We start from the raw sequence: 20,019 nt of genomic DNA, 5'->3' as shown, positions 1-20,019 counted from the left end.
TCTAGACATTCAGGGTGGCAGGCACCCGGCCCCCATCTGTGCGAGCGAACAGGCTGCAGACATGGGCAGTTACCCAGAGCCACACAGAACTCGGGTGGGGCGGCGGGATGGGCGCCGGCTGCGCTGGGCTCAGTGACCTGGACTGGGCAGCCAGAACCTCGGCTGGAGGAGCAGGAGAGGGCCACCTCCCATAAGCCAGGTGTGACGTGCCTGGGGCCCAAGGCACCCAGATGCGGGACTAGTGGGGTTCCAGGTCTGCAGTCTCCCAGCCGGACCGGGTGCACACCATCCAGCTCAGAAAAGCTGAGGGGGCTGAATGGCACAGAAGTCGCCCCATGGTCCAGGGAACGGGGTAGAGGCCCCTGAGCCTCAAGAACAGAATCCACAAGGACGGATGACAGGCCACCAGGCTGTAGATGCTAAGGCATGTGGGGTGGGCAGTTCAGCTTTTCAGCAGGGGGGACTGGGGGTACAGGAACCCAGATGCTCCAACTGAGGGGGTTCAGGACCCACTCAGGCTAATGGGGTACAGGACCCGCATACATCAACGAATGGGGTATGGGACCCAGGCTCTCAGACTAATGGGCTCCAGAACCCAGACACTCAGCGTAATGGGGGACAGGGCTCCATATTCAAGCACCTGGGCTTCAGGACCCCAGGCCCGTCTGGGTGGGAGCCCCGCTTGTGGGAGGCCTAGCACGGGCGTCCCAGACACCTGGCAGCAGGGCAAGCCAAAGGCCTAGCACACAGATGAATAGCGCACATAGCCAGAGACAAGGGTGACGGTCACAGGCAGGGGGAGGAGAGAGCACAGGGCGTCCAAACCATAGGAACGAGGCCACAGGGCCTGGCCTGGTGCTCCGGCCTACGGGAGACGTGCCTACGGGGGATCCAGGCACCCAAGGGGCCAACGAGTGGGTACGGGTTGTCCGGGCACCTGGTGACCACAGCCCGGAGAGTCCCAGTGTCCAGACCTCGGGTGTGAGGGGAGAAGGTCGTCAGGTGCTCAGGGGGTCAGGCGTGTCCCCAGGTGTTCGCCCCGACGCCAAGGGTACCCCCCGATGAACAGAGACCCTGAGAGCAGGTGAAGGGGGCCCTCCCAGACTATGGAGGAACGGGCCACATGGTCCCAGAAGCCCCCGGGAGGGGTCTATGGGGAGGGGTGCTGGCGGTCCTAGGAGGGTCCCGGTGCCCGGGTCACAGAGAATCCGTTTTCTGACACGGGGGCTTTGGTCGATGGATTCCACATGCCGTCACGCGATGAGGAAGGCATCCACCAACTTCCAGGTGAATGGGGCCAAATCACCCAGACACTCCACCGCGCGGGGTCCACGTCCCCCAGGAATACGGGCTCACAGACAGCGCGGGGACTCCGGGAGAAGGGAACAAAGCTCTGCGAACAGCACCTCAGCGTCAGTGTTCAGAGGCGTAGGGCAGAGTGGGGTGCAGGCTCCCGGAGACTCAGATGATGGGGTACGGGCACCCCAGACGAAGAGGGCGCGGAGAGCCGGAATCTCGGCACTGGGGCACGTGCAGGCTGAGAGCCAGCAAACGGGCACGGGGCTCCCCCCCCCGCCGCCCGGGGCCGCGGCCAGGCGAGCACCCCGGGGCCCGGAGGAGTGGGGGGCAGCCGCCGGGGCCCGCGCGGGCAGGGTGCACACGTGCTGTCCTGGCACGTCTCGCGGTTCCGTGCCGGCAGCTCTCGGCTACCCCGAGCCAGCGTTTGCCATGAGTTCCAACCTCAAACATTCCCCAGGCAACCTCAAAGGAAGCACCCCCGTCCAGGAGCCCTGCCAGGGCCTCCGTGTGCCTGCTGGCTGCCAAGCCGCCGTCTCGGGGGCCGTGGGGCTAGCCGGGGGCTGCCAGCTCTGTTTGGTTTTCCCCATCCCGCCCTGGAGCCTCAGACGCCCGTCTCGCCATGGAGGCGCCCGTATCCTGGGACAGGCACAAAGACCCTACAGTGGGGCTGGGGAGCGCGGCGCGCGGGGGCCATGTGCTCGCTGCACGCCAGGACCCCCCAGCACATGCGGCCAGCGTGCGTTTGCCCCCAAAGCAGGGGCGCCGCCAGCCCCCGGAGCACGGCCGGGGCTGCCCTGGTCCCCGAGGTGTTCGCTGCTTCTTCCAGATCCCCCTCACTGGGTAGGACTCGGAGAAAGAGCCGAGCCCCGTACAGGGGGACACGTCCTCAGAGCCGCGCGTGACCGGCACGCCCGCCTCCCACCAGCCGCCTCCCGGACGTCCTGCCCCACCAGCCGGGCCGGCCGCCCCCATGTCACTAGCTCTCCTGTTAAGCATTAACCAGCTCCGTGTCCGGTCGCAGCAGGAATGGGTTCAGAGAGACACCCTGGCCTGGGAGGGCCATTTAGGGCCGGGCCCAGGGAGGGACCTGAGCCAGAGCGACCAGACCAGATGAGCTGGCCAAAGCTGCGTGGGGGCTGAGCTCATAGGCCTGCTGGGTCTGTTGGAGCAAGGGGGGCGGGGTAGGTGGGCCAGGACTTCCGGCCTGCTGGCCCGAAGGGAACCGAGACCTCTGGGGACTGGCCCGGCCCAGCCAGAGGCAGAGGCAGGGATGAAGTGACCTCCAGAAGGTTCTCTGGGCTCCGGAAGCCCAGACGTCAGCAGGACCAGGCAGGCTCAGATAGTCGCCTGGTGACAGTGCCACCCGGCCAGGGGCCCTGCCCTGCACACACAGCGTGGTCCTGGTTCCAGTGGCACCTGAAAGCTATGCTCCTCCAAACCCAGACGTCCTCGTGACTCAGGGCACCCCCCTTGGGTGTAGAAGCTTCCCAAGTCCAGCCTGACCTCCCTCCCACTGCCCCTCCCAATGTTCAGCCCAAATAGGCCGTCACCCCCTCTCGCAAGGCCTCTGGGAGGATGAAGAGTCCCCAGCGTCCCTGGAGGGACCCCTGCGGGTAGCCCCACACCTGGACGCCTGGCGCCTGGGTCTCGGGAGGACCCTCCTCCCAAGGGAGTGTCCTGGTTGCTGAGGGCCAGCAGTTCGGCCCTGAGGTGGGGCTCCCCGAAGCCCTGCCTCTCACACCCCCTCCCCCACCAAGACTACGGTCTCATTCCCTGGAGGCCAGGGCTCCCAGCGCGGTCCTCGCCTGCCCGGGGTAGAAAGGCCTGGAGGCCAGGCCAAGCACAGACATGCAGGCAGCCGTGAGAACTGGCTATACCTGGGGGGCTGCCCCCCCGGCATTGGGGAGCCTTGCTCTTCTCCAGGAGGAGGGCCCGCAGACACTTGCTCCCATAGTACAAACAGTCAGACTGAAGAAGGAGGGGGTTGCTTGGCTGGGCTTTCGGGGTGCTGGGCCCCAGGCTGACGTGGAGCCCCCTCTGCCTGGGAGAGCCGGGGCTCCTGACCGGATGAGGCAGGCTGGGTCCAGCACAGGCTGCCAGGCAGGTCAGGTTGGAGGGCGGGGAGTGATGGGAGGGCTTCCTGGAGGAGGTGGGGCTCACGCAGGCCTCGAAGGGGGAGGAGGATGGGGATGGGATGGAAGGACAGCTGGAGCCGGGCCAGCGGGAGCAAAGCCCGGTCTGTGCAGGGAGGTGGCCAGGAGGCCGGGCTGTCCCCGCGGAGCCACAGGGCTGCGTCTGCACAGTGGCGGGAGGGGGCGTCCCACGACAGGTGTCTGGGACAGGGACCCCATAGGAAGGACGCCCGGCTGCTCCTTTCCTGGGAAACAGCCTTAGCGCTAGAGAGGGATGCCCCCCTGGGCCACGGAAGCCAGAGCAGAGCGGGATCCAGGAGGTGGTGCCGGGAAGGCAGCCCCGGAGGCAGCCCCAGGCGCTGGTGCAGAAGAGCCGGCAGCCGCACAGGCCTGAGAGTCGCCCGGGACTACCTGGCTGCCCCGGGTCCCCCTGCCCCCGCGCTTCCCAGAGCCCGACGTGGCTGGGTCCACTGGAGCCCACGGCGCCACCTGGTGGCTGCGTGTCTGCCTGAACCTTCACCACCATGGGGACCCGGAGGTCCTGAGGGACCCTGTGCCTCCCCCCCCAGGCCTGGGGGTCCCGCAGCGCTGTGGCCCGCATCCCCAGCGTCCCAGTACCCTCCGGGACCAGCCTCCAGACATGTCCTGTGGTCCTGGGGTCCACCTTCACTGGGATGGCCCGGGAATCCTGCCAGGCCTGCAGTCCCCAACCCCGAGAGTGCGTGCCCGCCCCGCCCCCGCCCGGGGACATGGGGAGAGGCACACACACGTGGTCCACACACACGCGTGCACACACACACAGATGCTGTGCTGACCTCGCACCTGGAATTCTCAACCATAAGTCTCCAGTGAAGCGACTTTAGTTCCAGAAGACACATGGGCCCTGGCATTCCGGAAAGTCAAGCTTCACTCTCAGTTCCATGTGGGGGCTGGGGGCTCGGGATTTGGCCTCGGGCGTCCTGCTCCAGGGACCCTGCAGGACCCCCAGGAGCCCTCAGGCCATCCGCCGCCCCTCCCCGAGGCCCTCCACCAGCCTCGTGGGCTGCAGAGCAGACCTAGAGCGTCCTTCTGAGGACAGAGGGCGTGGAGGCCTGTGGGCTTCCCTGAGCACCCGCACCCCAGGGCAAGGGTTCACGCAAAGGGAACCCAACCAGAATCAGCCCCGTAATTTGCAGGGCCCATGCAGAAAACGTGCAGCCTTTGGTGCCAAATGGTTAGAATTTCAAGACAGCAATGGGGGGCGTTAAACCAGGCCCGGGCCCTTCTCTCTGAGCGCTGTTTCCTCCTGCGTGCGGGGCGGGCCTCCTCGTCCCTTCTCGGTGCTGCAGCTCCCTGGCCATCTGCCCCTCCCCCAGCTGTCACCTTCCTATTTGTACAAGACCCCGCAGGGACAACGCACACACAGCCCCTTGAGGGTGGCACAGCCGGGCCTGGGAGGCGGGACACCCGGGGCCTGGGCACTCTCTGAGCTGAAGCTCCCTCCACCGAATTCGGAAGGGTCAGGGGTTCTGGGAGCAGGGCGGCCTCCGTCCAGCCCACTGGGGAGGGGGCATCGGTGCCGTGTGCGTGGGCGTCATCTGTGGAATCGCGGTGGGGCTCCTTCCTGCCTCTCCCCATGCGGGGTGCAGAAGGGAGGGGATCCAGCCCCACTGCCCCCTTACTCCTGGAGGGAGTGTGGCCCAGGCCCCAGGGTGGAGGGGTGGCAGGCTCTTGTGGATGAAGAGGCAGAGCCCCTGGTTGGAGGAACCATGACCTTGGCTGCCAGTGCCCCCCAGAGGAGGGGAGGCCAGGAGGAGCTGAGCCGGGGGGGGTCCCGTGGGTCTGGGGTCCCAGCGTGCCCCGGCGTGGCATCCGGCCCCCCCGCTCCGAATCCCCGGTCCCTGATGTGGGTGGGAGCAGCCCGCCCAGGCGGGCCAGGTGTACTCCCGCCCGGGGCCCCAGGCAGCTAGGCTGCGCCAGGCCCACCCTCCCTCCCACCAGCAAGAAGGGTGGCAGGTCGGCAGGTGGGCAGGTCCGGGCAGCGGCTGCTGAGTCAGTTTGCAAGGAATGTTCTGGCCGCTGTCAGCTTCACCCTGTCCCTGCCTGCCCCCACCTCACCTGTTCCCCGGGCGCTCCTGGCACGGCGCCCGTGCTGGGAACGCATCTTCAGCCCAGGCTTGCTTGGACAGGCTCCCCCCAGCAGCCGACCCCCACTCCTCTCCCTACGTGCCCCCATGACCCCAGCAGAGCCCTGGGCCCTCAGAGCCCCCGTCTCCACGCTCCCCGGTTACTCCCGGGCCGCAGCAGCCCCCACGTGTGAACAGGGCTTCACCCATGTGACCGACAAACCAGGGCGGGCCTGAGGTCAGGGCCAGGGACGAGTCGGGACCCGGCAACAGCCCCCAGGTGGGGCCCGGGGCCCAGGGGAGAGAGGCCGGGAAGGAGGGGGCTTCCTGGAGGAGGAGGCTCTGTAATGAGGAGGCCTGGCCTGCTTGGCTGGGGGCTGGGGGCTGGGGGCTGGGGGCTGGGGAGGTGGCCAGGAGGCTGGGCCTGTGGCAGCCAAGCCGGCACTTTGGCCAGAGCCCAGCGCCTCCCTCCCCTTGGCTCCACTCAGAGCCCTTGCCCCTGGCCACCCTGGGCTGTCTCCTTGCCCAGGCAGACTCTGGGCCTGCTGCTGCTGGGCAGATGGGGCAGTGGGCTGGGGGCCGGGGGGCCAGCCCCAGAGGTGAGCCGGCCACCCCGGCTGTCTGCTCCCAGACAGCAGGGACAGGAGATGGGGCACCCCTGGGGCCCCCACAGCGCCCCAGCCCCGGCGGGCACCACGGCTGTGCCCGGGCTCATTCCAGACCTCATCGTCAGGCTCCCCTGTGAGTTGTGGGACCCCTGGGGCGGGGGGGGCAGCTGCTGTCCACGGAGGCATCTCAGCGGCATTTCTGCGTCCACCCCCAGGGCCCCGCTGGGCACTCATTGCCCTCGCTGTGGCAGCTGGTGTCCTCATGGGCTCCTGCCACCTCTGTGCCGTCTGCCGCCGCCACGGCCACAGGAAGAGGCCCAGGGACAGGGAGGCTGTGGGCCTGGGCGGTCCTCAAGGGACCACCACCGGCACCCACCTGGTGAGGAGCGGGCACCAGCGCTCCCGGTGCCCAGCTCCGGGCTGGGCCGCCCCCAAGGGCAGCTCAAGGCCCAGGGTCGGGGCAAGCTCAGCCCCCAAGCTGGTCTGGTCGCCCAGGAGCAGAGGCAGGGAAGGCCCTCCCAGCAGGGGAGGTGAGGAGCGAAGGTGAGAGGGAGGCAGGAGAAGAGGGAGGCAGGAGGGACTAAGGCCTGGAGGCCCTGAGTGCCAGCCCCAGAGGTTGGTCCACGGGCCACGGGAAGCCACAGGAGGTTCTTGAGGAAGGCAGTGGTGCTCGAAATGGATTTGGGGGAGATCCATCAGCTAAGCCCCGTGTCACAGAGCTGAGCTGAGGATGTGAGCCCTTGTGTGGCCTGGCCTGGGGTGTGGCGCTGCCTCCCCGGGCATCCCAGCAGCACCTGTCACCTGTCCCTACCTACCCAACAGGCGCAACCGGACGTGGATAACTCGGAGACTGCCCCGGGGGGCCCCCAGCACTGGGGGCGCCTGCAGCTCTCCCTGGAGTATGACTTTGGAAGGCGGGAGGTGCGGAGCCCCCTTTGCAGGCACAGAGGGTCTGCGGGTTCAGGGAGGGGTTGGGTGCCGGGCGGGTGCTGGGTGCGGGGCTGACCAGGGAGGGCCCAGGGGGCTGAGCCACCCCTGACTCCCAGATCAAAGTGGGCCTCAAGCAGGCTGCAGACCTGAGGGCCTGTGGTCCGGGCGGCACGGTGGGCCCCTACGCCCGAGTCAGCCTGTCCAGCGAGGCAGGGCACCGCGGCACACTCTGCCCCACGTTCTAGGAGACCTGCTGCTTCCACATGCATCTGGGCTGGGTGGCCGGGGAGCCTGGGCCGCGTGGGGGTGCCCAGCTCACACCCTTGCCTGCAGGTACGGCAGGAAGAGCTGTCTTGGACCACCCTGCAGGTGCGCGTGCTGAGCTTCAGGCACTTCTCTGCCCACGAGCCGCTGGGCGGGCTCAGCCTGCCACTGGGTGCCGTCGACCCGCAGCACGTCCTGGAGCAGTGGTGCCAGCTGGGCCCGCCGGGCGCCACGGAGGTGAGGCCACGGACTGCCGGGCTCCAGCCTGGCCCTGCCCTGGGTGCCCCACGGGAGACTGAGGCCCCGTCTCGCTGCCCACAGCCCGAGCGGTCCGGAGAGCTGTGTTTCTCGCTCCGGTACGTCCCCAGCTCGGGCCAGCTAACCGTGGTGGTGCTGGAGGCGCAAGGCCTGAGCCTGGGCCTGGCAGGTGAGAGCCGTACCTGCCCCTCTGCGTGGAGGGGGGCGCCCCGTGCTCGGCCCTCAGACCTGGCACACCTCTGATCCCTTTCGCCTGCCCAGACCCCTACGTGAAGGTCCAGCTCATGCTGAACCAGAGGAAGTGGAGGAAGAGAAAGACTTCGGCTCGCAAGGGCACAACCTCCCCCTACTTCAACGAGGCCTTCACCTTCCTCGTGCCCTTCAGTCAGATCCAGGTGGGCTGCCTGGAGGAAGGGGTGGGCGGGAGCATCCTTGGGGCCAAACCGACTGCTGTCTTTCTCTTTCCCCATGAGCTTCGGCCTGCCTCCGCCCAGAGCGTGGATCTGGTGCTGGCTGTCCGGGCCCGGGGCCCACGGGTTCGGGCTGAGCTGCTCGGCGCCCGGGCCTCTGGGCAGCCTCTGCAGCAGTGGGCGGACACGCTGGCCCACGCCCGGCGGCCTGTGGCCCAGTGGCACCCCCTGCCGCCGGCCAGGGAGGTGCACCAGGCTCTGGCCCTGAAGCCCCGCCTGCACCTGCCCTTGCCTGGCCCCCGGGACTGAGGTGTGGGTGCTGTCCAGGCTGCCCCGGGGGGCCGCTGTAATAAATCCCTCCTTTTGCTGGGGCCGTGTGTCTTTCCTGAGCCTGCGGGGACACGGGGTCAGGGACTCCTCCATCACTGCTGCGGGGAGAGGACTCTCTCCAGGTTCGCCGGGCCCTGAGGCCTCTGGCCAGTGCACGACCCCTCAGGGAGGTGAAGGGGTCCCCTCCAAGCCCGACGGGGATGGTAGGAAGACGTAAGCAGTCCTCCCTGTCAGTGGGTCTGCAGGGTCCGGGAGGAAGACTACAGCCGGCCCCATGGGGACACAAGGGGTAATCGGGAGGCATTTGGGGGGTAGTGACAGTGGAGGGAAAGGACCCCAACCCAAGGGGCCGCCTTAGCCCCCCGCAGGGCCCCACACTTTCCAAGGGCTGTTGCTGCGGGGCTTCCTCTTCGAGACGGCAGGGGGCAGTAGATGTCTTAGGAAGCCTCCTCGGGCCTCCGGGGGCTCAGCCCTGGCTAGGAATGCAGCTCTAATCCCCACACATCTGGACGGCTTCAGCTCCCCTGACCCTCCCCACGGCCCTGAGGCCGGCAGGGCTGGGGCCACGCACCCCCAGCTCAGAGGATGCCAAGTCATGGTCCTCCGGATGTCTCTGCTGGGTGGGGGCCCGGGCGGGGGGCGCAGGCCCGGGCCAGGGTGAGAAGGGCAGCAGTGCTGGGCCTGCCCAGGCGGGCCCCAGGCCCCTTGGGTCAGGGAGAGGTTCCCAGGCGGGTGGTGCCGCCATCCTTGGGTTGAAGGACGTGTTCCGAGTGAGCCAGGAACCACCCCAGGGCAGGGCGTTCCGGCCCACTGCACGTCCAGGCACCCTCCCTCCTGTTCCCGGGAGGACAGGATCCCAGCCGGGGGAGGGCAGCCCCCACCCAGAGGGCCCCCGCCACTGCCGTGGGCCACATTTGGGGGTCCAGGCCTTGCCCCTGAGCTGGAGCCAGCTTGGAGGAAGGAAGGGACGTGGCCAGCTCATGCCCGGGGACACCTGGCAAAGGCAGCAGTGAGCTGCATGGGAGCTGCTCGACCCCAGGAAGCCGGCCCCCTGGGGAAGCAGAGGGGAAACTGAGGTGTGGACCCTGGCTTAGGACCGGAGTGATCCCTCAGCTGACCCTGAGCCTGTGCCCTGCGGTGGCCCAGCAAGGCCACCTACCGCTGACCAGAGGCTCCTTGCAAGAACAAGGGAGGCTTCTCGAACTTGTCACTGAGCTCTAAATAGAGCAACCCAACCTCGGCACCCCCCCCCCCCCACACCAAGACTTCTTGGACTGGACGACAGCACGCGGCTGGGCCGGGCCAGGCGGCCTGGGCAGGTGGGGAGGCCCCTGTGCCCCCATTGGTCTGAGGAGGGCTCCATGCCCTTTCTGAGCGGGGGCCCAGCCTGGGGGAGGCCATTTATACCCCTCCCCCTGGGCCCACCAGCCCAGCTTGCCGCCGCCGGCCTGACCTCGCTCCCGGCACTGCTGCCCAGACGCTAGGTGAGGCCAGCCCGGCCAGCTTAGGCCGACGACAGGCACTTCTTGAGCTAGCTTGCAGGACGACATCCCAGGGTGGGGGTCCTGGGGGTTGGGGGCCGCCTCCAGCAGCCTCTCTGGGGGGGCTTCCATGGAGCTGGGAGCCAGACGGAGATGCACTGGGAGGCAGCTGGTGGGGCAGGGGTCGTGGACAGCCCCTTGATCACCGGGCCTCACTTCCGGGTGGGACACGAGAAGGAGATTTGACAGGTTGAGGGACCCCAGGCCAAAGTGGGGAGCAGTTTCTTGCATGCACTTGGGCCCAAAGCCGAAGGAACAGAACTAAAAATAGCTGGATGGCTCTGGTGGCCACCTGCGCTGGCCCCCCCCCCCCCCCCCCGGACAGCTGCAGCAACCCAGGCCCCGCCCGGGACATTTCGGGAACACTTTCTCCTCTTCTCACCCTGGGAATCCCAAGACAGTGCCTCCAAGGAGGTCGGAGCTGGGGGCAGGGCGACAGGGGGCAGGGTTGGTCTGAGGGCTGCCCCCCCCACCTGCAGGTACGGGGGCTGTGGCCCTCATGCCCAGGCCTTTTCTCTTCCACAGGCTCTAAGCCCAGGACTTCAGGATGGGGGAGTAAGTTCAGCTCCAAGCCCAGGGCCCCTGCCGCCCCCACCCTCCCCCCACCGGGGTGGAGGTCTCTGCAGCTCCCCAGCCAGCTCTGGCCACCTCCCCCCCCACCCCATCACACTGCCCCATCCATGTCCCTAACCTCTCTCTTCTCTCCCCCCTACCGCACCTGCCCCCTCCCTGGGACAGTGAGGAGGTGAGTACCTGCTTGGGGCTGGGGGGGCATGAAACACAGAAGGGATGGGACCCCTTACTTGGGATAGGTCCGAGGTCAGAGCTCAAGGGAAGCTGGCCAGCCCTCCCCTGTGAAAGTACCCCACCCCACCACCCAGACACTGACGAAACAGAGGATGCGGCCTCCGTGCCTCACGGGGCAGGGGAAGTGGGGCTGTGGCCAGGTCACCAGAATCACTTCTTCTTTTGACTGCTCCCCCCACCTCCTGGGCCCTGCCGGGATCCCCCGCCCCTCCCACTGCCCCTAGGCACAGCCCCTTCTCCACCCACCCCCAGCCTTCGGACCTCACCTGCCACCTGGGCACAGGTGTCCTGGGCCCGGGCCCCCCAGCAGGGCCTCAGGAGCCCCCAGGTCCAGCTGCCCCCCAGGCAGGGCCCACCGACCCAGGTGGGCGAGCGTGGAGGGATGTGGGGGTGCTGGGGACCCGGATGGGCCCTGACTCTGCTTCTTCCCCCCATACCCCGCAGAAACGCAACAGGGCCATCACGGCCCGGAGACAGCACCTGAAGGTAGGTGCTGCCCCCCGAGAGGGCCACCCTGGGGTGTGCGCAGGCGGGGACCCCACGGCCCCTCACTGGCCTGCCCCCTGCCCCCCGCCCCCCGCAGAGCGTCATGCTCCAGATCGCAGCCACGGAGCTGGAGAAGGAGGAGAGTCGCCGTGAGTCGGAGAAGCAGAGCTACCTGTCTGAGCACTGTCCCCCGCTGCACCTCCCCGGCTCCATGTCTGAAGTGCAGGTACCCTCCCCGAGCAGCGCTCCAGCCTGCTGCCTCAGTTTCCCCATTGGTCAAGAAGGTGGTTAGGGCAGGTGGACCACTGCCCAACCCCCCCACCTGCTGCTCCCCCCCAGGAGCTCTGCAAACAACTGCACGCCAAGATCGACGCAGCAGAGGAGGAGAAGTATGACATGGAAGTGAGGGTCCAGAAGACCACCAAGGAGGTGAGCGGGCGAGGGGCGGGGCTGGGCGCGCGGTGAGGGGCACTCCGAGCCGGCGGGGGGGGGCCTGGCCACCGCTGGCCCCCACCAGCCCTCGCCCCCGCCTCACAGCTGGAGGACATGAACCAGAAGCTGTTCGACCTGAGAGGCAAGTTCAAGAGGCCCCCGCTGAGAAGGGTGCGCATGTCGGCTGACGCCATGCTCAAGGCGCTGCTGGGCTCCAAGCACAAGGTGTGCATGGACCTCCGGGCCAACCTGAAGCAGGTCAAGAAGGAGGACACCGAGAAGGTAGGTCGCGGTCCCCTCCACCCGCAGGGCGGCCCGGCACCACCGCCCAGCGCCCGCCTCCGGCGGGGTGAACCCGAGGCTACGGGGGTCTGCAGCCTCTTCCTAAGCTCCATACCAACCCCTCCCCAGGAGCGGGACCTGCGCGACGTGGGTGACTGGCGGAAGAACATCGAGGAGAAGTCTGGCATGGAGGGCAGGAAGAAGATGTTCGAGACCGAGTCCTAGGCCGCCCGCCACCCCCACGCCCGGCCTGGCGCCCCCCGCAGAGTGAGGGAGGACACGGCTCGTCTCAGTGGTCAATAAAGGATTCCAATCCCCATGACTGGTCTGGTCTGGTCCTGCCCAGCCTCACTGCCCACAGACTGCCACCGGGCGCCCAGCAAACTGCTGCGTGCTGGGGGAAACCCCGGGCCGAGGGGCCGCGGGCAGCCGCGCACAGGCTTCTGGGACTTCAGGCGCTGCTGGGGGCGGGGTGCCTGCACCTGGGGCTGGGCAGTGCGGTCAGCCCCCTGCTGTCCCCCAAGGCTTGCCCTGGACACGCCCGACCCAGCAGGCCCGCAGGTCGATGGCCCGAGTCCTGTCTGAGCCATAGTTCTGGACCACGGCATGGTCATCCTAAGGGGACCTGCCAGGCCCAGAGACCCTGTCCATACGGCATGGTTCCAGGCCGGGGGTCATGCTGGCGTGTCCTCCCCATGCAATGTGGGCAGCCCCCATTCCTCCTGCAGGGGGCACACGGGCACAGTCCGGGATCAGACAGCTCCCAGGGTGGCTTGTGCCCACGGAGCAGGGACACACGGAGTTGGGGTCCATGCTCCTGTCTGCCCCACAGCAGGCCCAGGGGGAGGGCTTGCTTTGCCTCTGCTCCTCCCCAAGGCTGTGGCCCTCCTCACACATCAAGGGACGATGTCCCAGACAGGCCCTGATGAGGACCATCACAGCAAGGTCAGGGCTGTCCCACCTTCTCTGTGGGGAATGACACGGTGACCCACCAAGGTCCCTCCACTCAGATCCTCAGAGGGGTGCCTAGGGAGGCCAGGCTGCCCGCCGTGCCCTTGCCCTCTGGACGTGCCAGCAGCCGGACACGGGAAGGGTATGCCCTCAGCTGTGGGTCACCTCGAGGGACCACGTCAGCCTGCCCTGTGGCCTTGCCTGCGTTCTGCTCCCGGGCCCCGCTGCCGCCCAGGGATCTGGGTCCGTCCTTCCAGGCGCTCCCTGAAGGCCCTCCTTGGAGAGCCTGCAGCTTGGGGCCCAGCCTAGGCAACCCCTGGGCCCTGCGCCTGTAGGCAGGGTAGAGAGGACCCAGGGGTGTTCCGGGCTGAGGCGCATCCCGTGCAGAGCGGAGTGTGGGGATTCAAGGAGCAGGCTTTGGCGGCTGGATAGAGTGATAGAAGCAGTGCCCCACCACGGACCCGACAGAGTGGGGAGCCAGGCAGCCGTCCAGGGCCTGTGTCCACCGGGAGAGGAGGCAGGGACACCGGGGACCTGGCTCCCACAGCTCAGCTCACTGGGTTTGGGAAGACTCACCACGTGGCGAAATGAGGTTTTTTTTTAAAGTCAAGGAAATGTCAAACACAAAATTCTGGGTAGCGATCCCCCAGGGCGGGGGTCCGAGCAGGGACAGATGGAGTGGAAGCACCTTGATCCATGTAGGTTTGGGGGATGTTGTAAGTCTTGGACTGGGAAGCGGATCTGTGGGTGTTTGTTACACTCTCTAATGACCACGTGAGTGAGTGAGGGAGGGAGCAGAGGACGCGACAAACCAGACCAGACCAATGAGCAGAAATGGAGACCAGCTCTGCACTGGCCTCCGCACCTCTCTCCCGCCCGCCCGGCCGTCCAGGTACCCCGGGCAGAAGGGCCTGCAGACACACAGCCTCGGCGGGATTTCTGCCAAGCGTGTGGTCCAGCACCTAACACGTGGGTGGGGACGGCTCTGCATTCTAGAAAGATCTCTGCAGGGTGGAGAACAGGGGCTGGAGTGGGACAGGGCGTAGGAACTACGGCCACCTCCTGGGAGGGACAGCAGGGCGGATGGGGAGATATATAAGAGGCGTAGTCCCCCCGATTTGGTGGACAAGGCAGGTGGAACGCCCAGGCCCTTGTTGAGGGGGACCAGGCTGGGGGCTGTTCTCCAGGGAGGGGGCTCAGAGCAGGTGAGGGGCTGGCTCTCAGCTGTGGGTTTGCTGGATGCAGGGGTCTGGGCTGGAGATGGGGGTCTGGGCGCCCTCAGAAGTGAGTGCCGGGTGATGCCCCAACGATGGGCAGGCAGGGGAGGAGGGGAGGAGAATGCTGGTCCAGGAGGCCCCAGCCACACGCAGCCCAGGAAGGACCCAAAGGGAGGAGGAGGGCAGCAAAGGCGCAGGGACACAGCCTGCGCCGTGGGTGATGCTGGAGGTCAGGGTAGACACGCAGCCCCAGGAAGCCCCGGGGGGACCTCAGCTGGGCTGTGGCCGGGAAGGGTGAGGGGCCTGGAATCAAAGTGCTGGAGGTCAAGGACAAGAGGGTGTGGGTGGGCGAGGTTGGCGTGTGTGCACGTGGGCAGGGTGCACCGTGGGGCAGGTTCGTGCCCACAGCCCTTTCCCTGTCGCCAGCCACGAGGCCGGGAGGCGAGCAGCGCCCCAGCGCCCAGGCCTTGGTCCCCGACTGCATCCTGCACAGAGGGCCTCGTGGAGGAGGGGCTGAGCGCTGAGCTGGGCGAGCAGTGACATAGGTGAGAGACCAGGTGACAAGGACGCTGCGAGGCAGGTGCAACGGAAGTGGGGTTTTGTGCCGAACGGGCCGCCGGCCCTGGACACTGGCATGTGGTGATGCTCCCTGCAGCCATGGTGGCTTGAGTTCAGGCCTCTGTGGGCCTCGTGCCCCCGTGCTCTGCCAGGTCAGGTTCTGACCCATCCGTTGTCCTCCTCTGGCCTGACCTGTTCTGTATGTTGACCACTTCCCTGCTCTTGACCCCTCCTCGCTCATTCTGTCCACCCTCCGGTCTTGTCACCCAATGTCACTGAGTGTGTGGTCCTGACACCTCCTTCCCTGGGGAACCCGCCCTACCCGGGCCCTTGAGGCCACCTTGCCCATGGACCCTGCTGCCCCTGGACAGTGGCCTTGGTGTCCCCCCGACAGCGTGAGTCAGTAACCCCCCAGGTCCTTCTGTGCCGCCCGCCCCGCAGAGACCTCCTCCCGGCCTGGCTCTCAGGGCCTCGCGCTCCTCGGCTCAGCACGTGCGCTGTCAGGAGCCCGCCTGGCACCCACCGGCTGCCAGCAGAGCTGGTTCTGGCCTGGCCTGGGGTCAGCTTGCGGCTTCACTTGACCACTCACTGGGTCACCGGACACGTCACCGGACACTGCACCGGCCTCGGAGGGTTTGGAGGTCCGAGGACGGACGACACGAGACCTCTACCCTCTCGACACCACCCTCTTGCGCTTTGAACGATGCCAAAGGGACGAACGGTGGAGTGTCTGTGTCTCGGGCAGACTCATCTCCTCAGCGGAGGGCACGGCAGTCCTGCCGTCAGGATGGACGCTGGGTCCCCGGATGCCTCTCACCGCGTCCAGCCTGTCGGCTCAGGCTGAGTGCAGATGAGGGACCAGGAGGCGCTTCCTGCGAAGGGAGGCGGGGGAGGCCCAGCGGCCAGGGCTGGATGGCCCGGGGGCCTGGGGGGCGCTGCTGAGCAGGGGGCAGACCTGTGCTGACTCCCACGTCCTCTGTGAAGTGGGGGTGACAAGGAGGGAGGCCCAGGTGCCCCTGCAGGGGGGGACGGCAGTGTCTGAGCCCCTCCCTCCCAGATACCTCACCAGGTGGCCAGGTGCACCCCATGTACCCCCAGGCCCCACAGAGCGTCCTTGGGCATCGTGACCTCACCTGGCGCCCCCAGAGAAGTGGACTGCCTCCTGCCCTTTGGCCCCAGCAGGTGTTGGGGAGACTGGGGGCGGGCAGCTGTCAGAGCCCCATGGCCAGAGGAGCGTAGACAGCAGAAAGGCATCGTCCCTCCCAGTCCTGGAGGCTGGAAGGCCCAGCTCCAGGTGTGGGCAGGTGGGTCCCTTCTGAGGCTGCGAGGGAGAGTCCGCTTCGGGTCCGTCCCCTGCTGCTGGGGGTTTCCTGGCTTCTTTGAAGTTCCCTGGCTTTTGGCCCCCCCTCCCCCGCCGGCCTTCGCCTCCATCCTCATATGGCCTCTCCCTGCGAGCGAGTCTGACTTGAGTTTCCCCTTTTCATAAGGACACAGTCATATCAGATGAGGGGCCCACCCTAATGACCTCACCTGCAAGAACACTATTCCCAAATCAGGTTCTGTTCTGAGATCCTGGCGGTCAGGACTTCCCCCTAGGAATTTGGAGGGGGACACAGTTTAACCCCCACCAGGAGGGATCGGGCTGCCTCTGGGCCTTTGGGGCTGGGGGTGGGCAGAGGGGGAGGGCAGCACAGTCCGGAGGGCGCTGGGGTCTGGGGAACACAGGTGCCAAGTTCTGAGAGGAGATTAAACAGGTGGGCTGGGCAGGTCAGGCCAGGCCTTGGAGGACAGAGCCGGCCTCGTGGGCCTGCAAGGGGCCTGCAAGGGGCCTGCACTTGGTTTCAAGCACCACTGTTTCCCTTTGGAAATTCCTAGTAGCTTTTGACTCAGAGGCCCCGCATTTTCACTTTGCCCCGGGCCCCTGGCATCAGGGCACAGGCCTAGCCCTCAGGCAGCGAAGGGCAGGGTAGGGAAGCCCTGTGTCGGGGGCTGCCCGGCCTCCATCTGCCCTCACCCATCCTGGCAATACCCCTACTATTAACAACCGGGATGCTGGGATCAACCTCACCACAAGCCAGAGGGAAGGACCCCAGTGGTGGGTTGACCCGGGGTCGCAGCCACGGACGAGGCACTGGGATGGTCTGTGTCCCTGGGCATGCTGGGGCCCAGCCCCCACTCGGGTGGACATCCAGCCACAGCATCCTTGTCCGTGGTTGGACAGCGAGTGACCCCTGGAGACCACAGAGGGGACAGGAGAGGCCTTAGGCTGAGGGGTCCCTGGGGGCCCTGTGGGCTCCCCCGTGCAGCCCCTGGGCCTGGCCTCAGTCCAGCCCCGCCCCATAACCCCCGGGGCGGGACCCTTTCCTGTGTCTCCAAGTGGGAAGGCTTCTTGGGTGTGTGTGGCGGGTGGGGGCTTGCGGCCCCCCCGTCGGCTTGTCCCTCGGGCGGGCCCCACCTGCTGGCTGAACACTCTGGGGGCCCTGTTGCCCGCCCCCACCTCCCTCTGCCTTGGGGTCCTCTGCAGGTCACGCCCAGCAGGGTTTCTAGGCCCATGGCTGACCTGGGTGTGGCAAGATGGCCCGGTGCTCCCTCCTTTCCTTCTTGGGGCCAGGGGTCAGCCCAGCTTGCCAGGGAAGTCTCTGACGCCTTCATGGCCAGTCCTGGGTTCTGGCCCTCACAGCCCCCTGCCACCCCTCACTGACTTCTGAGCCCCTGGTCTGGCGACTCCTAGCAGCCAAGGACCGTGAAAGGTGGACGTGGCCTCAGTCCATCCTTTTGTCCTGCAAGTGCCTCCCGGGGGAGCCCCTGAGCCCCCTGCCTCCAGACCCCAGTGACGCTGACCGGGCGTGGTCAGCTCCAAGCTCCTTGAGTATGGGGGTGAGGGGGCGGGGGGAAGGGCAGCTCAGAGAGCAGGGAGCCCGACAGTTCAGGAAAGTAAAGGAGGCACAGAGAAGATGTGGGGGCGTGCAGCACGGGGCATTTCCTGCAGGGCCCCAGCTGTCAGTCATCTGAAGAGCTCAGACAGGTCGGCGGGGCTCGGAGCAGGGCCTTGAGGACCACCCGGTCCCTCATCTGCACTTAGCCTGCACCGATGGGGTGAGATGGCCCGAGGCCCAAGGCTCAGAGACAGGTGCATCCGTGCTCCACTCTGCAAGCTCCCAGGAGAGTTCCATCCAGAGAGGCCAAGGTGCTTCACCTGGAGGCCCGGGGTGCTCATGGAGAGCCAGCCAAGCACAAAGAGACTTCGAGGCCAGGCCTGCAGGGGATTCTCGAGGAGCGTGGGGGGTTCCCGGGCAGGTGTGCGCACACTGTCCCAGCCTGTGCACCCCCCGCCGCCTTCCCAGGGCCCCTCTCTGTCACCCCTGCCCTTGCAACTTGCCTAACACTTCCTGATGGCTGGTTTTTTCTCTCCTCTTGCATCAACTGATTAAAAAACAACACCCCAACCCCAGCCCCAATGTGCTTCAAACCTCAACCTGCAGCCGGAAGGGGGAAGTGAAACCCGGCTGGGGGTGGGGGCTCTGGGGCCCGCCGCCTGAGGAAGCACCCAGAACCACAGCACATACGCACGGCCCGAATCGTCCTGGCGCCAGCCCAATGGCGGAGGCTCCCAGCCACCCCAGCTCCGAGGAGCAGGAAGAGCTGTTGGCGGAGAAGGATGCCGGGTAGGGGTCTGTTCTGAGCGCATTTACACGGGGGGTGGGGGCGCTTCACCTGGTGGTGGACGGTGCCGTGGGGGCCTCAGGGCAGCACAGGGGCGGCAGGGTGCTTTCCTGGGACCCCGTCTCTCCCCACGCTGAGTGGACGCCTCTGCAACGGGCTTTGTGGGGAGAGGCCAGCTCTGCCCACCAGTCCGTGGGACACCTGGACACCTGATGCAGGGACTCGGACACGGCCCGGACAGCCTGGGAGTAGACGGGCCGTGGTGGGCCGGCGCGGGCCAGAGCTCCGAGGGCAGGAGGTGGGGGTGGGGGTGGCGGCGGGGAGGGGCCTGGGCCAGGAGGACTGGACGAGAGGGGCTGCTTGGCCCCGCGACCTCTGAAGCCTGTGCGTGAGGCCAGGCCGGGCCCCCGCCCCTGGGCTGCCCCGCTGCCTCGCGGTGATGGAGGAGGCCGAGGATGCCGGCCGGTGCCTGTTCTGGGGCTGGAGATGGAACATGAGGGGGCATGGGCAGCGGCTGTGTGCTGGCAAAGAGCCACCCGCACCACCGCGGCCAGAGCCGGGCAGAGAGCCCGCGGAGCCGCCGGGTGGCGGCCTGCATGGGGGCAGAGAAGGGCCGCCGGCGGGCCGGCATCGGGGCTGAGCCAGGCCGTGGGGTCTGACGGCTCCGGGGCACAGATGAGAGTCGGGGCTCGGGGACGGTGGGGCTTCGAGGGGCAGACCCGTGTTCAGACAGGCCGGGGACGGACGCCAGTGGGGGATAGAGGCCCCCCGCGCAGGAGGAGGACCGTGGCTGGGGGCTGCTGCCTGGGGAGCGGAAGGCAAGGAGCAGGTGCCCCGGGGCCGGAGGGAGAGGCGGGACACACACCGACCGCAAGCAGGGAGAGGAGAGTGCCGTGGGCCGCGGTCACCGCCGCAGGGCAGAGCAGCTGCCGGGTGGGGCCTGGCCTCAGCAGCCTCCGGGGCCGACTTGCCTGCAGACGCTGGTGGCCGCTACCTGATCCCCTGGCCATGCCTTTATTCATAATGAGGGAAACGATGGAAATGTCGGCCGTGAGTCTGTGCATGTGTGAGCCTGTGTGTATGTGTGCACACGCGTGCGTGAGGGCGGGGGACGGTCACCTCCCCTTGCCTGGTCCCACAGGGGGCCCTGGTTCAGGGGCTTCGGGGACCCGAGCACTGGGGCGTCTGGAAAGAGCAGTCAGGGTCAGGGTACACGAGCCAGGCTGGAACTGTGGGGGCCACACAGCCCCTCGAAGGTCGCTAGGGGGCCCGTCGCCAGGGGTGGGGCCGTGGAGCTCGCCGTGTCCTTCCACCCAGGGGCGACCGGCAGACAGCTGCGCCCCACTCAGAAATGGCTCCTCACGTCAGCACCGTCCCCGGGCTCCTCGGGCCACCGCATGCCCATAGAAGGGCACGGCTTGAGCAGTCTGGCCGCGGCCCCCCCCGCCTCCCTCCTTGGCCCCATCCTTGGCCCCCCCTCCCAGCTGTCCCGCAGGCGGAGGAGAGAGAGGACAGCGTGGACCCGGCTGAGGCCTGGGCAGGCGGGAGGGGGGGCCGCACCTGTGCTGGCTTGGTCAGGCGCTGCGGCTGGAGAACGGGCTGGCCGCCCCCCGCCCTAGAGCCTGGGACCCCGCGAATGTCACCCCCCCAGTGCGGTGTCAGAATGAAACCGAGACCCAGGGTAAAGCAGGGTTCTCATTTCACAAGGTAACTAAGGGAACCGGGGATTTTCCTGTCCAGGGTGGT

General features: G+C 67.4%; 3 protein-coding genes across 4 annotated transcripts in view; all 3 read left to right on the top strand.

The window, feature by feature from the left end:
• Positions 1-1,260: 1,260 nt before the first annotated feature.
• On the top strand, positions 1,261-8,315 carry SYT8 (synaptotagmin 8). The gene is given in 10 exon segments (XM_032414838.1): positions 1,261-1,287; positions 4,001-4,149; positions 6,168-6,277; positions 6,360-6,523; positions 6,967-7,065; positions 7,191-7,341; positions 7,412-7,575; positions 7,660-7,765; positions 7,858-7,991; positions 8,091-8,315. Coding segments are annotated over 10 exon segments (1,329 nt in total).
• Positions 8,316-9,781: 1,466 nt separating this feature from the next.
• TNNI2 (troponin I2, fast skeletal type) lies at positions 9,782-12,111 on the top strand. Its single transcript, XM_032414854.1, has 8 exons — positions 9,782-9,820; positions 10,403-10,432; positions 10,616-10,622; positions 11,129-11,170; positions 11,268-11,396; positions 11,510-11,599; positions 11,708-11,884; positions 12,014-12,111. Exons 2-8 carry the CDS (start codon positions 10,425-10,427, stop codon positions 12,107-12,109), a joined length of 549 nt encoding a protein of 182 aa, XP_032270745.1. The 5' UTR covers positions 9,782-9,820; positions 10,403-10,424; the 3' UTR covers positions 12,110-12,111.
• A 6,039-nt stretch (positions 12,112-18,150) lies between these two features.
• Positions 18,151-20,019, top strand: part of LSP1 (lymphocyte specific protein 1) — a 38,161-nt gene continuing 36,292 nt past the window's right edge. For both annotated transcript variants that reach the window (XM_032414174.1, XM_032414172.1), the window contains exon 1: positions 18,151-18,275. In XM_032414174.1, the coding sequence (XP_032270065.1) occupies positions 18,208-18,275 (68 nt within the window). In that variant the 5' untranslated portion in view covers positions 18,151-18,207. The remainder of the gene's footprint in view (positions 18,276-20,019) is intronic.

The sequence above is a fragment of the Phoca vitulina genome, unplaced genomic scaffold (assembly GCF_004348235.1).
Source record: "Phoca vitulina isolate PV1807 unplaced genomic scaffold, GSC_HSeal_1.0 scaffold16, whole genome shotgun sequence".
NCBI classification, from domain to species: Eukaryota; Metazoa; Chordata; class Mammalia; order Carnivora; family Phocidae; genus Phoca; species Phoca vitulina.
Note: the sequence above shows the minus strand (reverse complement) of the source record. Positions and strands in the feature narration are given on the sequence as shown.

What these genes read in the sequence shown, in the direction of transcription:
- TNNI2 (XM_032414854.1), top strand. An exon ending in CCCGGAGACAGCACCTGAAG is followed by an intron (nt 11,171 to 11,267) that starts GTAGGTGCTGCC and finishes CGCCCCCCGCAG; the next exon opens with AGCGTCATGCTCCAGATCGC. An exon ending in GCTCCATGTCTGAAGTGCAG is followed by an intron (nt 11,397 to 11,509) that starts GTACCCTCCCCG and finishes GCTCCCCCCCAG; the next exon opens with GAGCTCTGCAAACAACTGCA.